Raw genomic sequence first — 22831 nt, forward strand, 5'->3', positions numbered from 1 at the left:
TTTTAATTTCCTAAAAACTCTATAATGCAGTAATCCAATGTAGAGAAAAATAATACTCTGCTTGTAGCACAGTGAAAAGAAATTTTCCTTTTGATCCCAAGTATGGCAATCAGCTTAAGTTCATGGGTCAGCATTTTCCCCTGAAGTCTGTCATTTCATTGCCAATCTTTTTTCCTTCAAAATCTTGTACAGTTTTTATTTGAAGATTTTTGTTAGTCGCTTTGTCCTGCCATCTACCTTCTGTTCTCTGGACTTTCAGCTCAATTGGCATCTGCTCTAGCTGGTCTAAGGTGCCATGAGCCTCCATTTGCAACTATCTGGAATTTTTATCCATCCAGCCTAGCCATTGCAGCAACAATCCTCTAGCTGATAGTTATGAACTTGCCTATTTGGAGTTTTAAAAAAAGGGATTAATATATTGTGATTATAATATACATGAACCAATATTTTGATTGCATATTTTAATTATATTTTGGATTTAGATAAATTATTGATTACATACTGTTATGTATGTTTTATAAAAACAATTTGTTTCTTTTTTGGGAGGGAGGAGGCCCAGTGGACCCTTCTTATCTTCCAGCTCAATCAGAACCATTGCCAGGATTCTGGGGCCGGAGCCTTCATTCACAACTATTTTAATAGACCCATCTTTCAACCTTTTCTAATCTGGTCATTGCATTAATAGGAAACATGTGCCAAGGCTCCCTTCTAGAACCCTTTATCATAGGTTCTAAATCCAGCCACCGGGAGATGCATTTAATGATAATTGAAACTCCCCCACCTCCAGTGGCTGGGAACACTGCTTCTGCAGCATCCATGACCCCAGCTGATTCAGAGTGTAGAAGGCCCATTTTGGGAACCAAACTGGGGTTTCTCTGCATGGCACAGTACAAAAGCACAATTTTATTTGATATTGTACATTGTTATCTATACACTGGCTGCACTAATATAATTATTAAATTTTAGTTCTTATATATGAACCAGAAAATCCTGAGGCCATTCAGTTTATGCCGCTTATTGAAAAGAAGTTGCAGATAGGTAAGTTTGAAAATTGAAATTATTCTATGTATTTTGTAAAGATGTGTAAGTTATTCTGAAGGAAGCTCCTTGAGACATTTGTATTATCTGCAGTTTTATTCTTAAAACTATATATAATAGAAAATCTGAATTTAGATTGTACAATAGACAATATTAAGTACTATATAAACAATGGGATAGGCAGGTTTTATCTATTAAAAGCAGTTATGTAGGTAGATTTACTGAATCTGCATAAGTGGACTTTCAATTGCCTGAAAAATGAGATGTTCCGCGGCATAGTTGGAAACTACATATGCAAAAATATATGCAAGTAGTAGGCATGCTATTTTACATCGTCATTCAACATTACTTATGTATATGTGTGCATTTTTAAATATTACAACAACAAATGCACAAATAAAATAAAATTTAGCAATGTGAACCAAAAATTTAACTCACAGAAAGTTGCACATATGCAAATATAGGATAGCTGCAAACATTTTAAATGGCTATCATAACCCCTTAGCTATGATAGCCAACAGCTATCATAACCCCTTAGCTATGATAGCCAACAGCTAAGGGGCTATGATAGCCATTTTAAATGGCTATCATAGCCCCTTAGCTGTTCCAAGAATGCTTATCTTCCCCTGAAAACTGGATCAAACATCACAGACGGAATAAAATAAAACTTTATTGCTTGGCCATAACTTGTTTGTCAAAGGTGGATAGAATCACTTTTGCCAATTTTTAAAGAGTGTTTCTGCACATCTCCAATAAAAGCATAAAAATATTTCACCATTACTCTGTGGCTCACTATAATGACAGATTTCTTTATCTCAATACCAGAAAAAAAAGTGCCTTACTTTGGCATCTACTTAGAGAACTGCAAAAAAAGCAAAGTATACAAAAAACTTTGCTGTATCACATTGCACTACTATTCACACATTCTATTAGAACTGGGAGGTATCAACTAGCCAATGACACGCATGGCATACTCATGCAACCACCAGCCGTCTCAATCATTTACTTCCAGAAGAAGTCAATATTTAAATACTTTTCACATAGTATATAAGAACTTTAGTGTTTTGTAGCTAAATATCCAAAAAGCCTGTGTTTTGTTAACCATACTCTCCACAAAACCAACATGGCTTTAGTGCCTATTTCTTTATCTGCCATTATACCGAGCTGCTGCTATTATAATATTATGCCATTATCATAATATTGCAAAGGACTGTAACAGAAATGGCGGAAATTGCTATCACAACCTGACAGAGCTGAATGTAAGCTACACCAGACCCTCTATCACAAGACAATCATAAAGCAAACAAAGAATATTTCATAGCTACAATCCACCAAGCAAAAAACTTGCCACAGGAACTATTCCAATTAATAAGCTCATAAAGTCCACTCCCATAGTGCCCCTCCCTAACAATAGAAATATATGCAATAAGCTACCAACCTTCTTTAGTGACAAAATTTCACAAATCCAATCATATCTGACCAAGAATCCAGGAGAACCTTACCACAAGTGCAATAGCCAACTCCTTAGAAGCAGAAGATTTCAACTCCATCCTAACCACCTTCAAAGCTGCCTCATGACCATTGTCCCTCTTGGCTAGTCAAACAAGCAAAAACCAGACTACTTTACCATCTCTTATCCTTCATCAACATCTTCCTTGCAGAAGGTCACTTACCAGATTGTCTGAAACAGTAATCATGTATCCAATTTTAAAGAAACTCAGCCTAGACCCAAATGTTCTCAACAACTACTGCCCAGTCTCAAATCTCCCATACTTAGGCAAAATCATTGTGAAAGTTGCCCTACTACAGTCAGCAGAATTCATCTCAATGACCTTAGATCTTTTCAGGCTGGTTTTGGGACCTTCCACAGTACAGAAATGGTACTAGGAACACTGGTTGATGAACTACAAATCTGCTTGGATCATAGCCAAACAGCACTACTGATATTCCTTGATCTCTCGGCAGTGTATGATACCATCAACCATGGAATACTAATAACACAATTGAAAGATAATGGATTAGCAGAAAAAGTCTTAGTTTGGCTCTCTTCCTTCCTCCACAATCACACTCAAATCATCTAACTTGGAGAAGTACTATCACACCCACCTCCTCCACTGTGGTGTGCCACAAGGATCCATCCTATCACCAACACTCTCCAACATTTCATGGTCCCCCTTGGCAAACTCCTCAGGAAATATTATATAACCTACCACTCCCTACACAGACCACATTGAATTACTGATCCCCCCAGCCCAAATCCAGGCAAAGCAATCTCAAACCTCAACACTTGCCTAGATGAGATATCAACCTGGCTACACTAAAACTGAATCCAAAAAAACAGAGGCGCTCTGGACTGGGAAAAAAAGTCTTGCAAGAGTGATCTAGAAGGAACATAATTCCATTCGCTACTCATACCTGGAGCCTGGGTGCCATTCTTGACTCTCAACTATCCTTAGAAGTCCAAGTCAGAGCGATGATTAAGTCACTCTTCTTCCAGCTCCACCAACTCCACCACCTCTGCCCTCTCTTTGACCTCCATCTCTCCAGTTTTTGCTATGGTCATCCAGTTATGTATCATCTCCTACCTGGACTACATTAATTCCCTCCACATTGGAATCCCAAAGAAACTGAACAGACATCTACAACTCTTCCAAAATGCAGCAGCTCAAATAATGCTAAATGTAAGTAAATTCACCAGGATAACTGCAGTCCTGAAATCCCTACACTGGCTCCCAATTCTCTACCGTGAAAAGGTCAGAATCCTGGTTCTAGTTTACAAGTTTCTCAAAGGCTGGATCCTGTCCTATATCGATAGGTACATACCCCCTTCTGCCCCTACACGCAGCATTCCCTCCCCCAAAGAAATATGGCTTTCCAGCACTTAGAATAAATCTTTGACTCAGCCCCAGTTCTCTGGAACTATCTATTCCTTGACATGAGACAAGCACCAGATCTCCTAACTTTCAAGAAGCTACAAAAACATGGCTCTTTGAACCAGCCTTCGGGCCTGAGGATTGAATCTTCCCACAACTCTGATCCTCATTCTTCTTCCCTTCCTGACACAGGTTTCTTTGATTCTCATACCAAATCTGTACCTTCAGATTCCCCATTTCTACCATCCAAGACCTCCTACTCATACCAAGTAGTGTCTAAATAATCTACATCTATAACTGAATATGTTTTGCATCAGTGTGTGTGTGTGTGTGTGTGTGTGTGTGCGCGCTAATTCCTTTTCTCTTGGTTTCCTGCCCTCAAAAAAATTATTTTTCTAGATTTGCATTTTAAACTGGCTATTGAAATAGGATTCATACCATGTTAAGCACATAAATACTATAGTATATTGTCACACTATTGTAGCGTGAACTATCAAATTCATTATTGAGGACTCAGTCATGTGTATGTGCATTGTTTTTTCCATCAGCACCGAATGGAGGAAATTGCTTAAGGATCAAGCATTTAGTTTTCAGAGATTATCCAGTTTACCCCCAGATTTTCTTTATGGAAATCTAGCTTTTAAGATTTGTGTCAAGAACTGCTTTGTTACAGCAACTATCAGATGCAGTAGGAGTTCAGTGCTGCCTGCACCAGGGAATATCTCTCAAAAAAATAAACACTGGAAAGCAAAAACCATATTTAAGGATTAGAGCCGGTATCATTCTGTACCATACCACCATGCCTTATTTAGGTTCAGAGCTGTTAAATTATTAAAGGGTAGTAATAAATATTTTAATTCTTACACTCTGCTTTTTCAGTATTATAGTATTTCATGTTGCTTTTTGCTTCTTTCAAACTAATGTTGCCTTTAGACAGTTTACATACTTGAACAAATTTCTTAAAGCATAGTTAATTTATTATAACATTTTCTTACAGAAGAAAATGAGCAGAATTCTGGAGATGAGAATGATGAAGAAACAGATGATGACAGCAGTGATGAAAGTGATGACACCACCAGTGATGATAGTGAAAGTGAAGAGAACTCGGAGGAAACCTCTGATGATTTAAGTGATCAGGAAGGAGCGTCTGGAAATTCTGTGGGGCACAACCTCATGAGTTGGTAAACTTGATTACTGTTCTTGATAATTTCCCACAGCCTCTTTTGGAATATTTTATATAAATAGGGGTCACACCCTTTTAAAGAACTTTATCATCTGTGCTGTGCAACATCTGAAGTAAAGGACCAATGTGATCTGGAAAACTTATGTAAAACAATACTTCTATATAATATTCATGTTGGACTAATAATAAAAAGGTATCAGAAGTAGCAAAATGTCCAGTCAGCACTGCTTGAGACTTGGATTGCCTTCTTAAGAAGCTCACATTAATTTTTGGACTTCTGCGAAATGAATCAAACTCTCTTTGCTATTTGTTTGCTTGCAAGGTGTACTACTTTTGTGGTTATTTTATTTTCTTTCCTGAAATTGAAATTATCATAGAAAACAAAATGTTAGCTGTAACAAATTTTTTAGCATTGATACTAGAGCAGTTTTTTGCGCCAAATTTGTTATACTGCTCATGATAAATTCTATTATGTGATTACAAAGATATTTTGTTTGAACATTATTTTATGCTGTCATAGATTTTAAAAATGTGGCAAATGTATTATGTTAACATTTTACCATGTATAGTAGTATGAACTATTTTTGCATTTTCTGCATATATTTTTCATTGTTTGTTGTTCAGTTTACTACTTTTTTAGAAGATGACGTATAATACCACTCAAGGATGAATGTTCTGAAAATATGATTAAACAAAGCATCAGATTTCCAAAATGTCAACTTTGTTCATGTCTCATCTATCAAAAATTGTTACTGTAATAATTTGGAACAAACTCTCTTATGTCAATAACATTAATAATCCTTATTAATATCCTTAGTATACTTCCATATTTATAGATTTATCAAGGGTTTTTCTTCCTTTGGACTACCTCTCATAAACTTTGAGGTAGAAGATTTCCTGGAGATGAAAGCTTTCATTCAAATAATCTTCCATAGCAAGGGTTTTCAAAACAGGTCTTCAAGAACCATTAATGGATGGCAACAATGAATATTCATCAGATATATTTGTAAACATTGGGTCCAAGAACTGTGTTAGTTTGTATATTTTGGTTCCTCTGAAAATCAAATCTGCTTGTGGCCCTTGAAGACTAGAGTTTAGATCCCCTGATCTGTAGACAGATTTATAAAAATCATTTACTATTCTATTGCTGCTATATAAAAAGGCAAGTTGATCCAGTTAGGGAAATATTACAAGGCATTGGCAAAACAATTTTAATCTTATACCTCTGAAAGTCTCTTTTGTACTCTTTAATTGTTTGGTCTGACTTCTCTAGCCAATGGCTTCCTTGATATAAATTAGGGATGCGTTTTCATTTGAAATGAATTTCAGTGAAATTCTCTATTTTCTTAAAGGCAAATTTTAAAAGTCCTACACGTGCCAAAACCGTGAAATATGCACAGAGGCTGGGCTGCCAAGTAGTGCGCGGATTTTAAAAAGCACATATGTACGCATGAATCTCCTGGTATGCGCACACATTTTTTTGTTTGCAAAAGAAGGGGAGGGCGTGGGCGTTCCTACATTTCTCACTGAAATCTGTGCATAAGCATTTACACGCACAAGCTGTATAACTTTACTTCTGCTATGGATGGAATGTAAGTCCTGATACAAAAGGTGGAGTTTTAAGGATTAGGGCTAACAGGGTGAAAAAGGTAGGCTAGTTGACTAAGGGGGTTAGGAAATAGGAAGTCCTATCATTTACCTGGGCGAACTGGGAACGATCTAGGGAAAGTGGTAATTGTGTCAATGCGCGTGTCAACTAAAATCCCCCCACTTGTGCAGTAGAGGCAACATTTGCATGCACATGTCCATATAAAATTGTGCACACATGTACACACATACAGCCTATTTTAAACCATGTGCGCATATACACGCGTATGTTATAATATGGCCATGTCTTTTGGCGCGAGCTGGCATATGCGTGCACATGTGCATACGCATGGCTGTTTCAGAGTTTCTGCCCATGTTTCATTTCTAAAATGAAATTAAAGAAAAAAACTAAATTTTGTTTACACATCCTTCAGTTTTATGGTTAAACAATTTTTATTAGGTTTTTCTTTTATCATAGAAATACAACACTGAGGAGGGGTTGACTCTGGTCCCTCCTCAGATATTCGAGACATAATTCGCCAACCCAATTGAGAAAAAAACCCACACTTCCCCCTTCCCCCCCCCCACCCCACACAGAGTAGTAGAATTCCCCCCAAAGAAGCTTCAACTTAGAGAAGCTAATCATTAACTACAAGGCTACGTGCCCGATGTGTTAGAGACTGTAAGTAATTGTGCCACACCTTCATAAAACGCTGTCTACGGCGGGGCGATGTCTGAGAGGCCAAGGCTTCCATTGTCATCAATTCATGAAACAGATTCCTCCAGGCCCAAAATGATGGATTATCAGGGGACCTCCAGACTGAAAGAATCACTCTCTTCCCCACCAGACTTGCTTTGTGCAAAAGCATGCGTGAACCAGGATCGCGGATGCGAATTGGCGAGACACACCCAAACAACCACCACAGAGGGGTAATGGGTATTACAACATCCAACAAGTCTGCCACATAGCCGGCTACTCGGCCCCAAAAATGCCTTATAGCCGGACAAATTGGCCCCACCATGAAAAAAAACCCTTCAAAGTCCTTCATCTGAGTCCCCAGATTCACCCTCTCCAAGCTCTTAGCCAAACCATGGCCTCATGAAGACTTTTCATGGAGCAGGAGCAATCCCTAGTGGGTCGGCCAGCACGATTTTGCTATATGGCAGAAATTTGTACTAGTGGGGGCTGAGGATTATTCCTGCCTCATGAAGACCCACATTGATGGGATTAGAGGCATAGGGAAAGAGGGGGAGGATCTGGAGAAAGAGAAGTTCAGGAGGGATGGGGAGAGATCCTTGAAGAATATTTTTTTTCTCTATGTGACAGGGGAAGGGGGTAGGTTTTAGACCCAACATTTTTTATATTTTGTTTTTCATCCTTTTTTACAATTTTGTTCGTGTGATTTTTTTAAAATTTTAAGTAGATGAAACAAAAACATTTCTGTGTACACCCCTATTATAGGTAGAAATAATGGTCAGCAAGTTGTAGGTGATACTTTCAGTTAGTCCAATAAAGGCTATTGCTACTTGAATGGTATACATCAGTATCTCATTCCCTACCTCTTCCCAATCACATACTTCTTTCTTGAATTTCCACATCCCAAAATGCATGACTCTGTATTATTTTGTATTCAATCAAAGCTACCAAGGACTTGACCACTTCTCAGGCCTTCTTAGATTGCTTCTCATTCTGTCTATTCTGTTGTAGCTCATAGCATCATCTGTAAAAAGACCAAACTTTCCTGCTAACTTCTTTGCAATATTACTAACAAAAGTATTGAGCAGAACCATTTCCAGGATTAGTCTCTATGGCACTCTTCTGATGACCCTTCTTTCTTCAGTATCAACTCCATTTATCACTCATCCAGTTTCTAACCCAACTGGCCCATTCTTAGGCTATTCAATTAAATTATAAGCATTTTCTCCAAGGCCAAGCAGGATGGTAGTCCTCACACATGGGTGACATGAACAGATGGAGCCCGGCACAGAACTTTGAAAGCTCTAGAATTCTTTGAGATCAAACATGCCCTACTACTGAGCATATGCAGCTGTATTCATCACCCTGCCTTTAAGCAGAATCCCTAAATCTTTTTTTTTTTTCATGGAGCCTTGTGGCCATAGAAGCCATGTGGTCACGATATTCAGCTTTGCTCTCTCCTCACAGTTTAGTTGTGATTTTTTTTCTGGCGCTGCAGCTGTTTTTCTTTTCTTTTCCTTACTGTAATTTTTGTTTCTCATTATACTTTTTCTCCTTCTTTCAACTTTCTGCCAACTGCATGGTGGGCCTTGGTCGCTGTGTAGCTTGGCAGAGTTTACTTCTAATTCTTAATAAATAGATGCTGCATCTGCAGTTTAGTTTCTGTGTTCCTCTCCTTGTGCTGTCTGTTTTTGGTGCCTTCGTCTGATGCTGACAGGATTGACAGAATGCAGTCCATCGGTGTTCCGGGTAGGCCCCTGAGCCTGGGGACTCGTCTGAGTTCTACCCACTCAGGAGTTCCATGTCATTTCACCGATCGATTGGCATCGATGGAGGCGCGGACAGTGAAGGTATCAAGGGCCATACCATTCCTGTGGGGGGGGGGGGGGGGGAGAGCTCATCCTCCCCACATTCTAAGAAACTAGTCTCCATGGCCAGGAGCCCTGGATGATGTAGCCTCCCCTCCTGCTTGCCAGTGATGGCAGTGCAGTCTCCTTGTGAGAGAAGATGAGCAGGAGCCTGAGAAAGCAGCATTGCTGCTGCACCTTTGGTGCCATACCTGGTATCGGTTGCCCGAGCACATCTGTGACCAGTGCACCGATGATCTGACAAGTCGATATTAGGATTGTGTCGGGGATCAGGACCACCATTGGGCACCATGTTCACCCTCTATATCATCGACGCCATAAGGGCCATCGACTGTGGTCATTGTCGAGTGCCATGCACACTGTCGATTCGAGTGCCATGGACATCATGTGTCATGGGCCTTGATGCACCAAAGGAGTGGTATTGACCCGAGCATCCTCTACTGCCATGAGCATCGATGCACCGGGCTAGCAGTATTGTCTGGTGTCGCGGTCCATACCACATCGGGCACCAGGCCAGCCATCGAGCGCCATAGTCATTCTCAAAGCCATCGGAGCTACTCTTGATTCCGCTGAGGTACGGGGCCCACCCTCAAGGCAACCAAGGTACAGGGGCCGCCCTTGAGCCATTGAGGTTCAGAGCCACCCTTGACCGAGCGCATGGAGGCGCATTTGTCAGTGATACCCTGTTTATGGCCGCTCTTAATGATGTCAAGCACAATCGCACCAGAGTGCCATTGAGCGCCTGATAGCCCTCGAGGCCAGTGACTCTGGGAGTGTGGAGTTCCTGAGAGCCCTTGAGTGCCATGGAAGCCCTTGGCCGATAGGGGCTTCGGATGGGCAGTCGTGGTGCTGTCAAGTGCTGGGTTTGCCATCGACACAAGGCATCCTGGAGGGCTGAGGCATCCAGGGTGCACCATAGATGAGTGTCCTCGAGGCTATTGAGCATTGAGGGTACCAACGAGCCCCCTTGCTGGTGTCCAGGAAGGCACCATGGGGCATTGAGATGTGCCATTGATGGCTTACAACTGTCAGTTGCCCAGAGCTGCCTTACAGCACCAAATGCACTGGGGTCACAAGGTTTGGATGCTGTCTCATCTGGCGACAGCCTTAAGCATGGGCATGCTATCTCAGCTAGTGTCAGCCATAGGCACGGACATAGACGCCATCGAGCTTGAAGCATCAACACCCTCAGGCACATAGCTGAGCCAAGGGGAACCATGGAGGCCACTGACTGTCATTGTTTCCGTTGGGCACCGAGGCAGTGTGTTGGTTGCAAGGGGGAATCTGGTGGTGCATTAGTGCCACAAGGCCTCTGCCTTTGGACACTGTGGGCATCAACGGTACCACCAGACCATCAACAACTTCAGGCACCGGTCTCCATCGGTGCTGCCAACCCTCAGCACATTCGGGTGCCATGAGTGCCACTGGGCTGTCGCTGTCTGCAGTTGCCTGGGGCGAAATTGATAGCACTGTATGCCATCATGCATGCCGGGCGCTTGTGGCGCAGTTAAGCGCCATCTGAGCCCTGGGCGCGACATCATTGGTCCACTGATGCATCCATTGCTAGTAAGCACCGAGGGCCCTACTGCTACCAGAAGCACCATAGTCATTGTGGTCACTGGTGGACGTGATCGGAGACTGCAGGGCACCACCACAAAGCACCATAGGCACTTTCGATTGCCATAGGCTTCCCTTCCACCGTTATCCGGTGGAAAGGGAGGTGAATCATTCATGACCTCAATCCAAGGGCTGCAGTTAGCCTCTTGGAGAGTTGTCAAGTACTGTGGGTACTATGGGGGCAATTCTGCCTACCACCAGGGACTATCATAGTCAGATCCCCAGTTGCACTGGGGGCGCCATTGACACACTGGATCTACTGACTTTATTAAGAATTGATGTAACAGTGGAGTGCTTCATGCACAGTCGGGAATGTTGGGGGTCGCCTACTCCTCCAAGAGCCTTAGGGACTGGCGGGCAGCATTCTGTCGGCTTGTACTGTGCCATAGGTAGCAGAACCACCATCATCATCGCACCGAGGTATCAGTTTTTTCGGCTTTTCACACTTTTGGGTAAAATAGGACACTAGCAAGGAGGATGCCATCACACACTTTTGGATTGCTTTTTCATAGTGCGCAGTCATTAACTCTAACAGGTGGTTTTCTGTCCCTGCTGTACCGTGGGATTCTACCCTCAGTTGCAGAAATGGGATTCATATATGCACTGCCATACGCAAGATGGGTACCGTTACATGAGTACTGGTCATCATGCTTTAGAAGCGATTCTGGGCCACTCCCTGGTGAAGATTAGGAGTTTTCCCGCATGGGAATCACCCTTTTCTTACTACAGAGCACACAAAATGGTGTTCGTAGATGACCGCTCTTGCCAGTCTTTCTCACATGTGGGTCCCTACCTTGGTAGGAAGGGTTCTGTTCTAGTTACATCTCAGTTGGCAGGTGTGCCTTTCAACCTCTTGGCATATCTATGGCTGCGTGAGTTGGGGAATGAGGGAATACGCAACGGAGGTGCTACCCTTTTGTTGCGGTGGCTTGTGAGCTACATCCCTTTTTAGGGATAACCCTATCTGAGGGCAGGGAAGTCCTGGTTCAGGCAACCATTGTCCATCTCCTGGACTGGCTGATTCCTTAGGGGAAAGAATGCATAAACCTGGCCTTGGTTACTGATACTTACACCAGGTTGTTGGGCACTCTGTTCTGAAATCAGACCAACCCTGCCCTGGTACCCTTCCGGTTGCTACATCGGGAAAGAAATCCTGTTTCTACAGGGGACTGCAGCATCCCTGCTTTCTGTCCCCTGATGGATGTCTTCCCCAGGATGTTGGCTTTCAGTTTTGGCTGTTCCTGTCATATTGAGAAGTCTACCCAGGGGGTATAAACTCTCTACTGCAATCAGCAGTGAGTTGTTTGATGTTAAATACAGCCTAGCGGCTTTTTCTTATTGCAGCAGCCCCGGGGGTCTGCCTCATTGTGTTTTTCGTTCCTTCCCACTTCCAGTCAGAATGTCGGAGGAGTGGGAAGAAAAACTAGGGCATTCATGGTATATATTAGTGTATACCTGAAGGGATTGGTACATCACTTTTTCCATGTCCTTTCACCAAGTTCTGGCCAGTACTACCTTTAGCTTGTCATACTTCACTGGGTTGACCAAAGTGCCTTCCTGCTCACGTGAGCTATCCTGTGAACTGGATGGATAGGCCTACCCTTGACAGGGTGAGTGTGGGTGAGCTTCAGTCCTCGCTAACTCCCTACTTGGGAGTTTTTGGGCTAGCAATCCCATTCAGGCATTGCTTTGCATCCTCTCACACTCTTGATGTCTGTCTTGGGTGGTCAGATCTCTCTGGTACATTGGCAAGTAAGGTTGGCCATAGAAATATGATGTAGGTGGGAATAAATACAGGGTATTGATATACATGCTGTATATAACATGGAATAGGTGGGTGGTAATAGGAAGGCAATGATAATCATGCTGTATGAACTGTAGAGTAGATGAGTGGTTACGTGGAAGTAGCGAGATATTTGTAATATTTGCTGTGTTTTATACTTATTTTATTGTTTTGTTTTTCTTTATGTATGTTTATTGAATTTTACAAGAGGTACATCAATGATCATTGAAGACAAGAAATTACTCTGTCACATTACAGTCCAAAACATCTTGACAATCAACAATAAAACACAAGAGTCATATTAGATATAGAAACATAGAAATGACAGCAGAAAAGGACCCTACGGCCCATCCAGTCTGTCCAACAAGCTTCCAAAGTTATCAGTTTTCCATACCTATCAGTTACTCAGACTGCCAAGGTCATACTCTTTCGGATAGTAGAAAGACTAGGGGACACTCCATGAAGTTAGCATGGGGCACATTTAAAACTAATTGGAGAAAGTTCTTTTTTACTCAACGTACAATTAAACTCTGGAATTTGTTACCAGAGGATGTGGTCAGTGCAGTTAGTATAGCTGTGTTTAAAAAAGGATTGGATAAGTTCTTGGAGGAGAAGTCCATTACCTGCTATTAAGTTTACTTAGAGAATAGCCACTGACATTAGCAATGGTAACATGGAATAGACTTAGTTTTTGGGTACTTGCCAGGTTCTTATGGCCTGGATTGGCCACTGTTGGAAACAGGATGCTGGGCTTGATGGACCCTTGGTCTGACCCAGTATGGCATTTTCTTATGTTCTTATGGCTCTTGTTGGTTACTGTTTGAGTTCACTACAACCTGCCCAAAATACCGCACACTCAGACTGTCTTTAATCAATTTCTAATAAACCCCCAGAATGGAGGACAGTCTCCAATGTTACTGTTTGAGACCAATTTCCCTCCCCTACTGCTGTTGAATCAGAGAGCAATGTGCCATGTTGGAGCTGCATCAGAAGTGTAGTATTAGGCTTTTGATTAAGGATAGTAACCTCCGCATCAAGTGGATAGGTCCATGTGCGGTTGGGAGGATCCTTATACTCAGATCTACCCAGCTGCAGCAGGGTCTACAGACTCAGGATCTGCCTAGTTGCAGAGGGGTCCTTGGTACCCAGGTCCCAGGTCTGGTACCCTTCCCAACGTGGCAACCAGAAGGGTACCAGAGCAGGGTTGGTCTGATTTCAGAACAGAGTGCCCAACAACCTGGTGTAGGTATCAGTACCCAAGGCCTGGGTCCCTAGCTTGAGGATCCTCTAATGGTGAATAGCTGATTCTTTAAGTTCCATTCAATTCCAATAAAGTAGACTAGAAGTATTTTACATGGGAAGTAATGTTAGCGCACAAAATTATGCATTTAACTTAAAGTAAAGTAGTGCACTAAGCTTAGTGCACTTTATTGCATTGTCCTAATAATGGACAAGACAATCCCATAAATGTCAACAAAGAGAAATTCCTAAAACAAGTGACTACAGAAAAATGAAATACATAAACTTACCAATGACTTTAAGACCCTACAAATCACATAGAAGGCAAAGATGATAAACTGAAAGAAGAAGTACTAAACAGAATTACAGAATTTTCTTTCCAAGACAAGCACATGCCTGGTCTGTGTATATGTATGAAAAAAAAAAAGAAACAAAACACTCCAGTTAGTCTTCATGTACTCGTGAGATGTCCTGTAAATTTGGTGTAGATAGGACACCAAATAAAAAAGTTATTAGGGGTCACACAGACTGGGATCTCATAAGCCTTCCTTTCCTTTGGAAAGTAGGCTAAAATGGAAATTAAAAAGAAGACTAACACTATTTCGAATCACAAAAAAGAAATACATCTGCTTAGGAACATTCATTAACAATTAGAAGTTGGTTCCTAACACAACAGAATAAGGGGTTCACCTGAGTTACTGAAGTCAACTTTAGGAGTTTCCTATAGCCTAGCACTTAAAAGCTGTCTAAGTAATTTTGGATCATAAAAAATCACAGATGCCTTATAAACAAGCTTATGTGTTTTTAAAAAATTGTAATGAATCAATGGGAAGGGTATCCAAACATTTGGACATTCCATATTCACTTTTTTATAAATTATTTTCATTCTGAAAAATTCAGCAATAAATAATAATTTTGAATTAAAAATTGCAGAAAATTGTCATGGTTAAATTTGTTATTCACCAATATCTTCCAAGAGCACTCACCTCATACAAAGATAGTCATATACAAACAAATCAAGGTGAAACAAATGCAAAAAATGAAAATTTTTTGAAAGTTTATTAAACAATATATAAATAATGGGAATTATGTCAGTTTTTAATGCTAAGTGAAATCCATAGTCTTTTGTCCACAATGGGCTTTAGAATTTCCATCATCAACAATTACCCCTTCATGTTATAATAACTTATCTATTATCTAATATTGTATATATACCACAAGATAACTCTGAACTACTTATCCTAAAGACACTGCTTTCAGCCAACAGTCTTCTTCAACAATATCTTTAAATTGACTCTGGCAAGTCTAAAAGCATGCCAAACTATTGCTTAACAATAAAGCCCAATATTAGCAATGTTTTGGCACCTACGTGCCTACCTGAGGGGGATCATTATGCATAAACTTATCATGGGCATTAAACCACCTATTCAAACACAAATAAGCTAAAACATGCCATGTTTATGAATATGTTTAATTTTGTACCAGGTAGAGGTTGTGTTAAGAACATAAGAACATAAGAAAATGCCATACTGGGTCAGACCAAGGCTCCATCAAGCCCAGCATCCTGTTTCCAACAGTGGCCAATCCAGGCCATAAGAACCTGGCAAGTACCCAAAAACTAAGTCTAGTCCATGTTACCATTGCGCGCACCAGCAGCTGGGTCTTCGGGACAGCAAACAATGGCACTGTCCCGCCCCGCCCCCCCGCCCCTCCCCACCCAGAACAAGCCTCCTGGCCCACCCCTTTGAAGAGGCCCAGCGCTTATTTGCATACTGGCATTTACGTGCGTGGCGGGCTTCTTCAAAAATTCATCTGGCACACACAAGGCCTGGCCATGCACGTAAATGCCAGGATTTATGAGCGCAGGCGGTTTAAAATCTACCCGAATGGGTCTAGACCCATTCGGGTAGATTTTAAACTGTTCCTACTCGGCAGGCCAGTAGGAACAGCTGTTTTTATTGGCCCAGGAGGGCCTGGTAGGTTGGTTTACAAAAAGGCCCCAAATTATCATGCATGGTAATAGCCACAAAACACGGTAATGGCTGAATGTGCACAATAAAAGGTTTTCCTCCCCATACCGCCAAAAAAATAGGTATAATTATTTCTGACATTAAACCCCGTGTTATTGGGCATTAATCGGCCAAGAAAAAATGTCTCCTCTCAACATTTCCTTTGCCATGTACCTAAAGAGCAGGGAGTCGTCCCTATGTTCTTTATTTAGAGTTTCATAGTCCACCCACTTTTCATGCAAGTATGACTGAAACATACTGTCTTCAGCCTGATAAAAGGGAAAGCGCCAAAGCCAAGTTCTAGAGACCGCGGGCATGAGTTGTAAATCAATCCACATGGGGGCATGATCAGAAATTACTATACTCTCAACGCCTGCCTCACTCACCGTTGCAAAAGTATGACCGCTTGTAAGAAAATATTGCGAGAGTAAGAAGCATGTGCCCGCGAGAGGTGTGTAAATTCCTTAACCCCCGGATGCAACGTGCGTCATGTATCTACTAAATGTAATGTATTTTCCAACAGTGTAGGACCTTTCCCCATACCGAGCTCCCGACGTCGAGTTTGAGAGGCATCCAGGAGGGGGTCTCTGATGGTATTGAAATCGCCCCCTACAACAAGCATATCTGAAATGTAGGGAAGTAAATGTTGGTATAAGGTTCGATAAAACCCTGGGTTAAAGATGTTAGGGGCATAGAGATTGCAAAACACCATGGCCTTATGATACAATTCGGTGACCAAAATGATATATCGACCCTCCGGATCTTTTATTTCCTTACGAACTTGAACCGGCAGATTTTTATGAAATAAAATGGCCACGCCTGCCGAGTGTGAGGTTGCCGAGGCGTAATAGAGACCACCCACCCAGTATTTACATAATTTGGCATGCTCCAAATCAGAAAGGTGGGTTTCCTGAAGGAACCCCACGTCTGCGCCTTTCCTTTTTAAATGAGTTAGAATCTTTGTACGTTTAATAGACGAATGAATGCCACAAACATTCCAAGAAATTACACGAGTCTGGTTACTAGAGATTACATAAGAGCCAAGCGATACGAAGCAGATCTTTCACCAATGATCGAGCCTGGACCCTCCCAGCCGGAGTCCCCGCTCGTTGCATACAAAATCTGGCATTACGTGGCAGCACCTGAGATATATCAGAATGGGGGAAAAAACCCACTTCCCACTCCCCAGGAACCCCTCTCCCCCTCCCCGTTCCTACCACCCCATGCCACAGCCCCCCACCCCTATCTCCCAATCCATATGTACCCCTATAATCCTTCCCACTCCCCCTCTAACGTCGGGGAGAAGAGATCACGTCCTACCACCTAAGACAGAGGAAAGCCAAATCCCCCCTCCTACCCCCTCCCTCATCCAGCCCCATACTTCCAAGATTATAATTGTAAACCAAATAACAGGGAGAAGAAAATCATGTGCATAACAATGTGCGTTAAACATCCAATTGCTTAACATGAAACTTGCACTGCATCTGTAAGTATTAATCCAAGTACAAACAAAGAACATAACTCCTCTTTGAAGGAATAGGTAGTGCAATTCAAACATTTTGCCAGCAGAACTTTTCCCCCAGGTAGTTTATCTATAAAAAATAAGAAAACAACCTTGCATGTGTGAGCCCAAAATCGAGGGACGCACACTCAAGGTAAATAGCATATGAAGAGAAAAAAACACATAAGGGACATAAATTTGAAACTTCCCCTAACCAGGGTAGCAGATAATAAAAAAAAAATATAAAAGGCAGTGCCTTATGCGGATAATGTTTAGATAGTCCACCCCACCTCGCCTCGCTTGCACAACATGTGCTCCATGTTTGCCATCTTACATTAGAGGCTGTCCAGTGAATGGCAGGCACTGAAGAAAAAAAGTTAGCCGCTCTCTCGTCCCCGCCTAAAGTCCGGCTGATCCAAATGACTATTTTTGTCTGTATTGGCCTTGAAGAAATTCTGCCAGAATGTAAGATTTCTTGGGGGCATCCCCCTGGTTGGCTGCAGCACGCAGTGCAAAAAAGTCAGTGAAGGTCGCATCCCACGATGAGTCCTCAAACCAATACGCCAGGAAAGAGATAGCAAAACCAGAAAAAAAGTAAAAAGAACTCCCAGGATCTTTCAACGGGAAGATAATGAGTCAAACACGCTTGCAAACGAGTGATAATTGATCGCCCCTTGCTGTATTAGAGGGACAAAACCGCGCTCCATAATGTCAAAACTTACTTGCCAGATCCACATCCCTATTCCTCTAGATCAGGCCGCCATTGCTCTGCAGAAACTGCAACTGGCTCTCACTTCGGGGGCTCCACTACCTGAGCTCTATATTCAATGACAAAGGTGCATGCTGCATCCGGGGATTCCAGCCACTTAACCCCTCCGGGAGTGACCACCCGCAGCTGGGCTGGGTAGAGAATCGTTGCCCGGAGCCCCAGATTTATCAATTGGGAACAGTGTGACGCCATTGCACGTCTTTGTGTGGAAACTGCAACAGAAAAAAAACAGGGAATTAGAACCAAGAGCTAAGAGAAACAGATAAGTATGAGAGAAGAAATGAGGGAAGCTTGCTGGGCAGACTGGATGGGCCATTTGGTCTTCTTCTGCCGTCATTTCTATGTTTCTATGTTTCTATGTTTCTATGAAAAGTCCTGAAAAAGTAAGATGGATTGACCCTCATATTTTAGGGACTTGCCGCCCCGTATGACGCAGAGAATATCAATCTTGTGCACATAGTTAAGTAATTTTGCAATTACCGGTCGAGCTCACGTGGGCGTAGGCTGTTTCAGGCCCAGTCTGTGAGATCTCTCCACCTGTAGAGAGCCGTTGGTGTTGGGCAGCGCTAGCTGATCTTGCAGCCATTTCTCAAGGAACGCTGACATTTCCTGCTCTCGCAGCGCCTCCGGCAAGCCAATTAGCCTAATATTAGAACGACGGGACCGATTTTCCAGGTCCTCCACGGGTTGTACTTGCTGTGCCAATGAGGCCTGGAGCGCCACAATATCCCGCTGCGCCACCACGAGGTCGTCCTGCACCTCCGAGACCTGATTCTCCACCTCCGCCACTCTGTGTTCATATCCATTTGGGGTCGTAGTTAATTCTGCTAATTGATCCGCTATTGTCTTCAGCTCCAGGCCAATGGCCTCTGCCACCGCTATCTTTATGTGTTCTAAATCCAGCCCGACAGCCGGCACCCCGCCCGCAATCCGGCCAAAGGCGAAGATGGCGGGTCTGGGCCCCGGAGCTTGTCACGGTCTTTTTCTTTATCTCTACTTATTGTGCGTGTTGCCATCGGCAAAATATAAATGTCCCCCGAATAGAAAAGCACCTGCTGTAATTGAAATATAGCAGGCAGGTAAATTCAGCGAAGGATGGGGCTGGATGTCAGGGTGAGATCTGGAGCTTGGAGATCTACATCCAGCTCCCTTGCTGCCTCACGTGATCTCCACCGCTTTTGCCTCCATTTTATCTTGCTCTGGGGTTTCTTTTTTCTACAACTGCAACCTTATCTTTTTTCCAGTTCTCCTGGGGCCTGCGCAGTGATGTCCCCATCACAGTGGAACAGTGTCAAGATATTAAAAGCGGACTTAAACTAGTGACGCAGAGGTATTTGATTAAAATTATTTTGTAACACAAAGATATCTGACTGAGTACTGCCAGCTGGCTGTCTTGGCAAAAGACCTTCTAAAACAATACCTTTTGTGCACTGATTTTATGCAGTTTGCAGGATTTTACTGTACTAATATAAAGAAATGTCACAGATAAGAGGTTTCCTTTTCATTTACAGTATAACTAAGCACTCAGAGTAAGCATCGAATGCCCCATTATCAAACACATTCTTCCATTCTGAATTGGCCAAACAATGGAAAAAAGAACTCACATAGAGGTCTGTCTTCTAAAGAACATTAAACTGCAGTTTAACAAGGTATCAACTAAACTAATGAGATGCAAATTGAGACTGGATTAAAATGGATGCATTAAACTTAATGTAGTCATTTTAACAAGCTGTGATCTATGTATTTTCCTGCAATATCCTCTATGTTCCGTTGGAGTGCAGCCCCATGACAAAATAGCAGGCTGAGGCAGCCATGTTGAGAAGGGCTACAGATGTCCCGGCTACAAATTTATGACAGGCATGAAAGTATGATGTGACTGCACAAAGAGCAAGGTACGAGGGCACTACAAACAGAATGAACTGAATTACCTCCCCTTCCCCCAAACCCACCCCCAAAAAAACACTTTTCTGTCCTTAAATAAATTGGTTAGAAATACTTCTGTAATAAATGTGGCCCTTATATGCCACACAATTGCAAACGGAGATGTTCCTCTAATGAGAAGTCTAAAAAGGTGCAGTGAAATAATGTGAAATTTTGTTGCGTTAAGGTGGTGATTTTCTGAGCTTAGTATTGGATGTGATAAGGTTCTAGTGAATAAAGGTCATCTTTTGGTCAGAGGGTGTTACATACACTTTTTGACAGACAGCTTGGTACAGCCCTTACGGGCCTGGGTTAAATAGAAGGTCATAATTACCCTATTTTTGTTCTGGGGCTTCTCCAGAATCACAGAGCTAAAAGGAGGATGTAGCTGGGACCTGACGACTGGAGGATGGCCAATGTAACCCAGATATTTAAAAAGGGCTCCAGGGCTGATCCGGGAAACTATAGACTGGTGAGCCTGATGTCATTGCTAGGAAAAATCGTGGAAATATTCTAAAGAACAAAATCACAGAACATATAGATATACATGATTTAATAGGACACAGCCAGCATGGATTTACCCAAGGGAAGTCTTGCCTCACAAATCTGCTACACCTTTTTGAAGGGGTTAATAAACAAATGGATAGAAACATAGAAATGACGGCAGAAAAGGACCTAATGGCCCATCCAGTCTGCCCAGCAAGCTCCCATAGTTATCAGTTTCCCATACTTATTAGTTACTTAGACCGCCAAAGTCAGGGCTCCTGTTGATTTCTGTTTCAGTCCAATTTCCTTTCACCCCCTGCCGCTGAAGCAGAGAGCAATGTTGGAGTTGCATCAGACGTGTAGTATCAGGATTTTTGGTTAAGAGTAGTAACTGCCACATCAAGCAAGTTATTCCCATGCTTATTTGTTTTTCCATGCTTATTTGTTTGTCCTTGTTGTTTGTTGTCTGAATAAAATTTCTCTTTTCGTCTTTTCCACTTACAGTTGAAGCAGCAAGCTATGATGGAGTTGCATCAACAGTATGAAGGTTTATTAAGGGTAGTTAGTACCACACTAGCAAGTTACCCCCATGCCTCTTACTACAGTCCCCTTTCCCTTGCCTTTAGGGATGCACAGTTTTTATCCCATTCCCTTTTGAACTCTTTCACCGTTATTATCTTCACCACTTCCTCCGGAAGGCCATTCCAGGCATCCACCACCCTCTCCGTGAGGAAATATTTCCTGGCATTAGTTCTGAGTCATCCTCCCCGGAGTTTCATTTCGTGACCCCTAGTTCTAGTGGTTTCTTTCCAGTGGAAAAGGTTTGTTGATCGTGCAACATTAAAACCTTTCAAGTATCTGAAGGTCTGTATCATATTTCCTCTGCTCCTCCTCTCCTCCACTCCTCTAGGGTATACATATTTAGGTTCTTCAACTTCTCCTCATAAGTCTTTTGATGGAGACCCCCCACCTCTTTGGTTGCCCTTCTCTGGACCGCCTCCATCCTGTCTCTGTTCCTTTTGAGATACAGTCTCCAGAACTGAACACAGTACTCCAGGTGAGGCCTCACCAAGGAACTATACAAGGGATTATCACTTCCTTTTTCTTACTAGATATTCCTCTCTATGCAGCCCAGCATTCTTCTGGCTTTAGCTATTGCCTTTTCACATTGCTTCACCATCTTTAGATCGCTAGACATTATCACCTCAAGGTGTCTCTCCTGTTCCATGCACAGCAGCTCTTCACCCCCCATCGCATACAGTTCTTTCGGATTACTGCATCCCAGATACATGACTCTATACTTCATGGCATTAAATCCCAGTTTCCAAATCTTCGACTACTCTTCAAGCTTCCTTAAATCATGTCTCATTCTCTCCATTCCTTCTGGTGTGACCACTCTGTTGCAGATCTTAGTATCATCCGCAAATAGACAAACTTTACCTTCTATCCTTTCCGCAATGTTGCTCACAAAGACGTTGAACAGAACCAGTCCCAACATCGATCCCAGTGCCACTCCACTTAACACCGTTCTCTCTTCAGAGTAGGTTCCATTTACCATCACCCGCTGTCTTCTATCTGTCAACCAGTTTGTAATCCACATCACCACATTGGCGATCAATCCCAAACTTCTCATTTTGTTCATGAGTCTTCTATGCAGGACTGTATCAAATGCTTTACTAAAATCCAAGTAAATCACATCGAGCACTCTTCTCTGATCCAATTCTCTAGTTACCCAATCAAACAAATCAATCAGATTTGTCTGACAGGATCTTCTCCTGGTGAGGCCGTGCTGTCTCAGATCGAGCAATCCACCAGATTATAGGTAGTTCACTATGTTTCTTTCAGCAAAGTCTCCATTAATTTTCCCACCACCGAGGTGAGGCTAACCAGCCTGTAATTACCAGCCTCCTCTCTGCTCCCACTGTTGTGAAGCGGGATCACCACTGCTCTTCTCCAGTCACTCGACACCACTCCCGTTTCCAGGGATCTATTGAACAGGTCACTCAGCGAACCTACCAGCACATCTGAGCTTCCTCAGTATCCTAGGATGAATCTCATCAGGCTCCATGGCTTTGTCCACTTTCAGTTTTCCTAGATCTTCCCACACATTCTCTTCCATAAACAGAGTTTAATCAAATCCACCCCCATCCACAGCCTTGTTAACCAGTGATGGTCCTTCTCCAAGATCTTCCTTAGTGAACACTGAACTGAAGTATTTGTTTAGTATTTCCACCTTTACCTTGTCTCTTTCTACACAGCAA

General features: G+C 42.5%; 1 protein-coding gene across 6 annotated transcripts in view; it reads left to right on the top strand.

Annotated features, from left to right (window-relative positions):
* The window catches only part of ERICH2 (glutamate rich 2), a 172702-nt gene extending 166889 nt beyond the window's left edge, over positions 1-5813 (top strand). For 5 of the 6 annotated variants that reach the window (XM_029605741.1, XM_029605742.1, XM_029605738.1 and 2 more), the window contains 2 exons: positions 967-1038; positions 4909-5813. In XM_029605741.1, the coding sequence (XP_029461601.1) occupies positions 967-1038; positions 4909-5096 (260 nt within the window). In that variant the 3' untranslated portion in view covers positions 5097-5813. The remainder of the gene's footprint in view (positions 1-966; positions 1039-4908) is intronic. The other variant, XM_029605743.1, reaches the window with a different exon arrangement.
* The last annotated feature ends 17018 nt before the right edge of the window (positions 5814-22831 follow it).

The sequence above is a fragment of the Rhinatrema bivittatum genome, chromosome 6 (assembly GCF_901001135.1).
Source record: "Rhinatrema bivittatum chromosome 6, aRhiBiv1.1, whole genome shotgun sequence".
In the NCBI taxonomy this organism is placed as follows: domain Eukaryota; kingdom Metazoa; phylum Chordata; class Amphibia; order Gymnophiona; family Rhinatrematidae; genus Rhinatrema; species Rhinatrema bivittatum.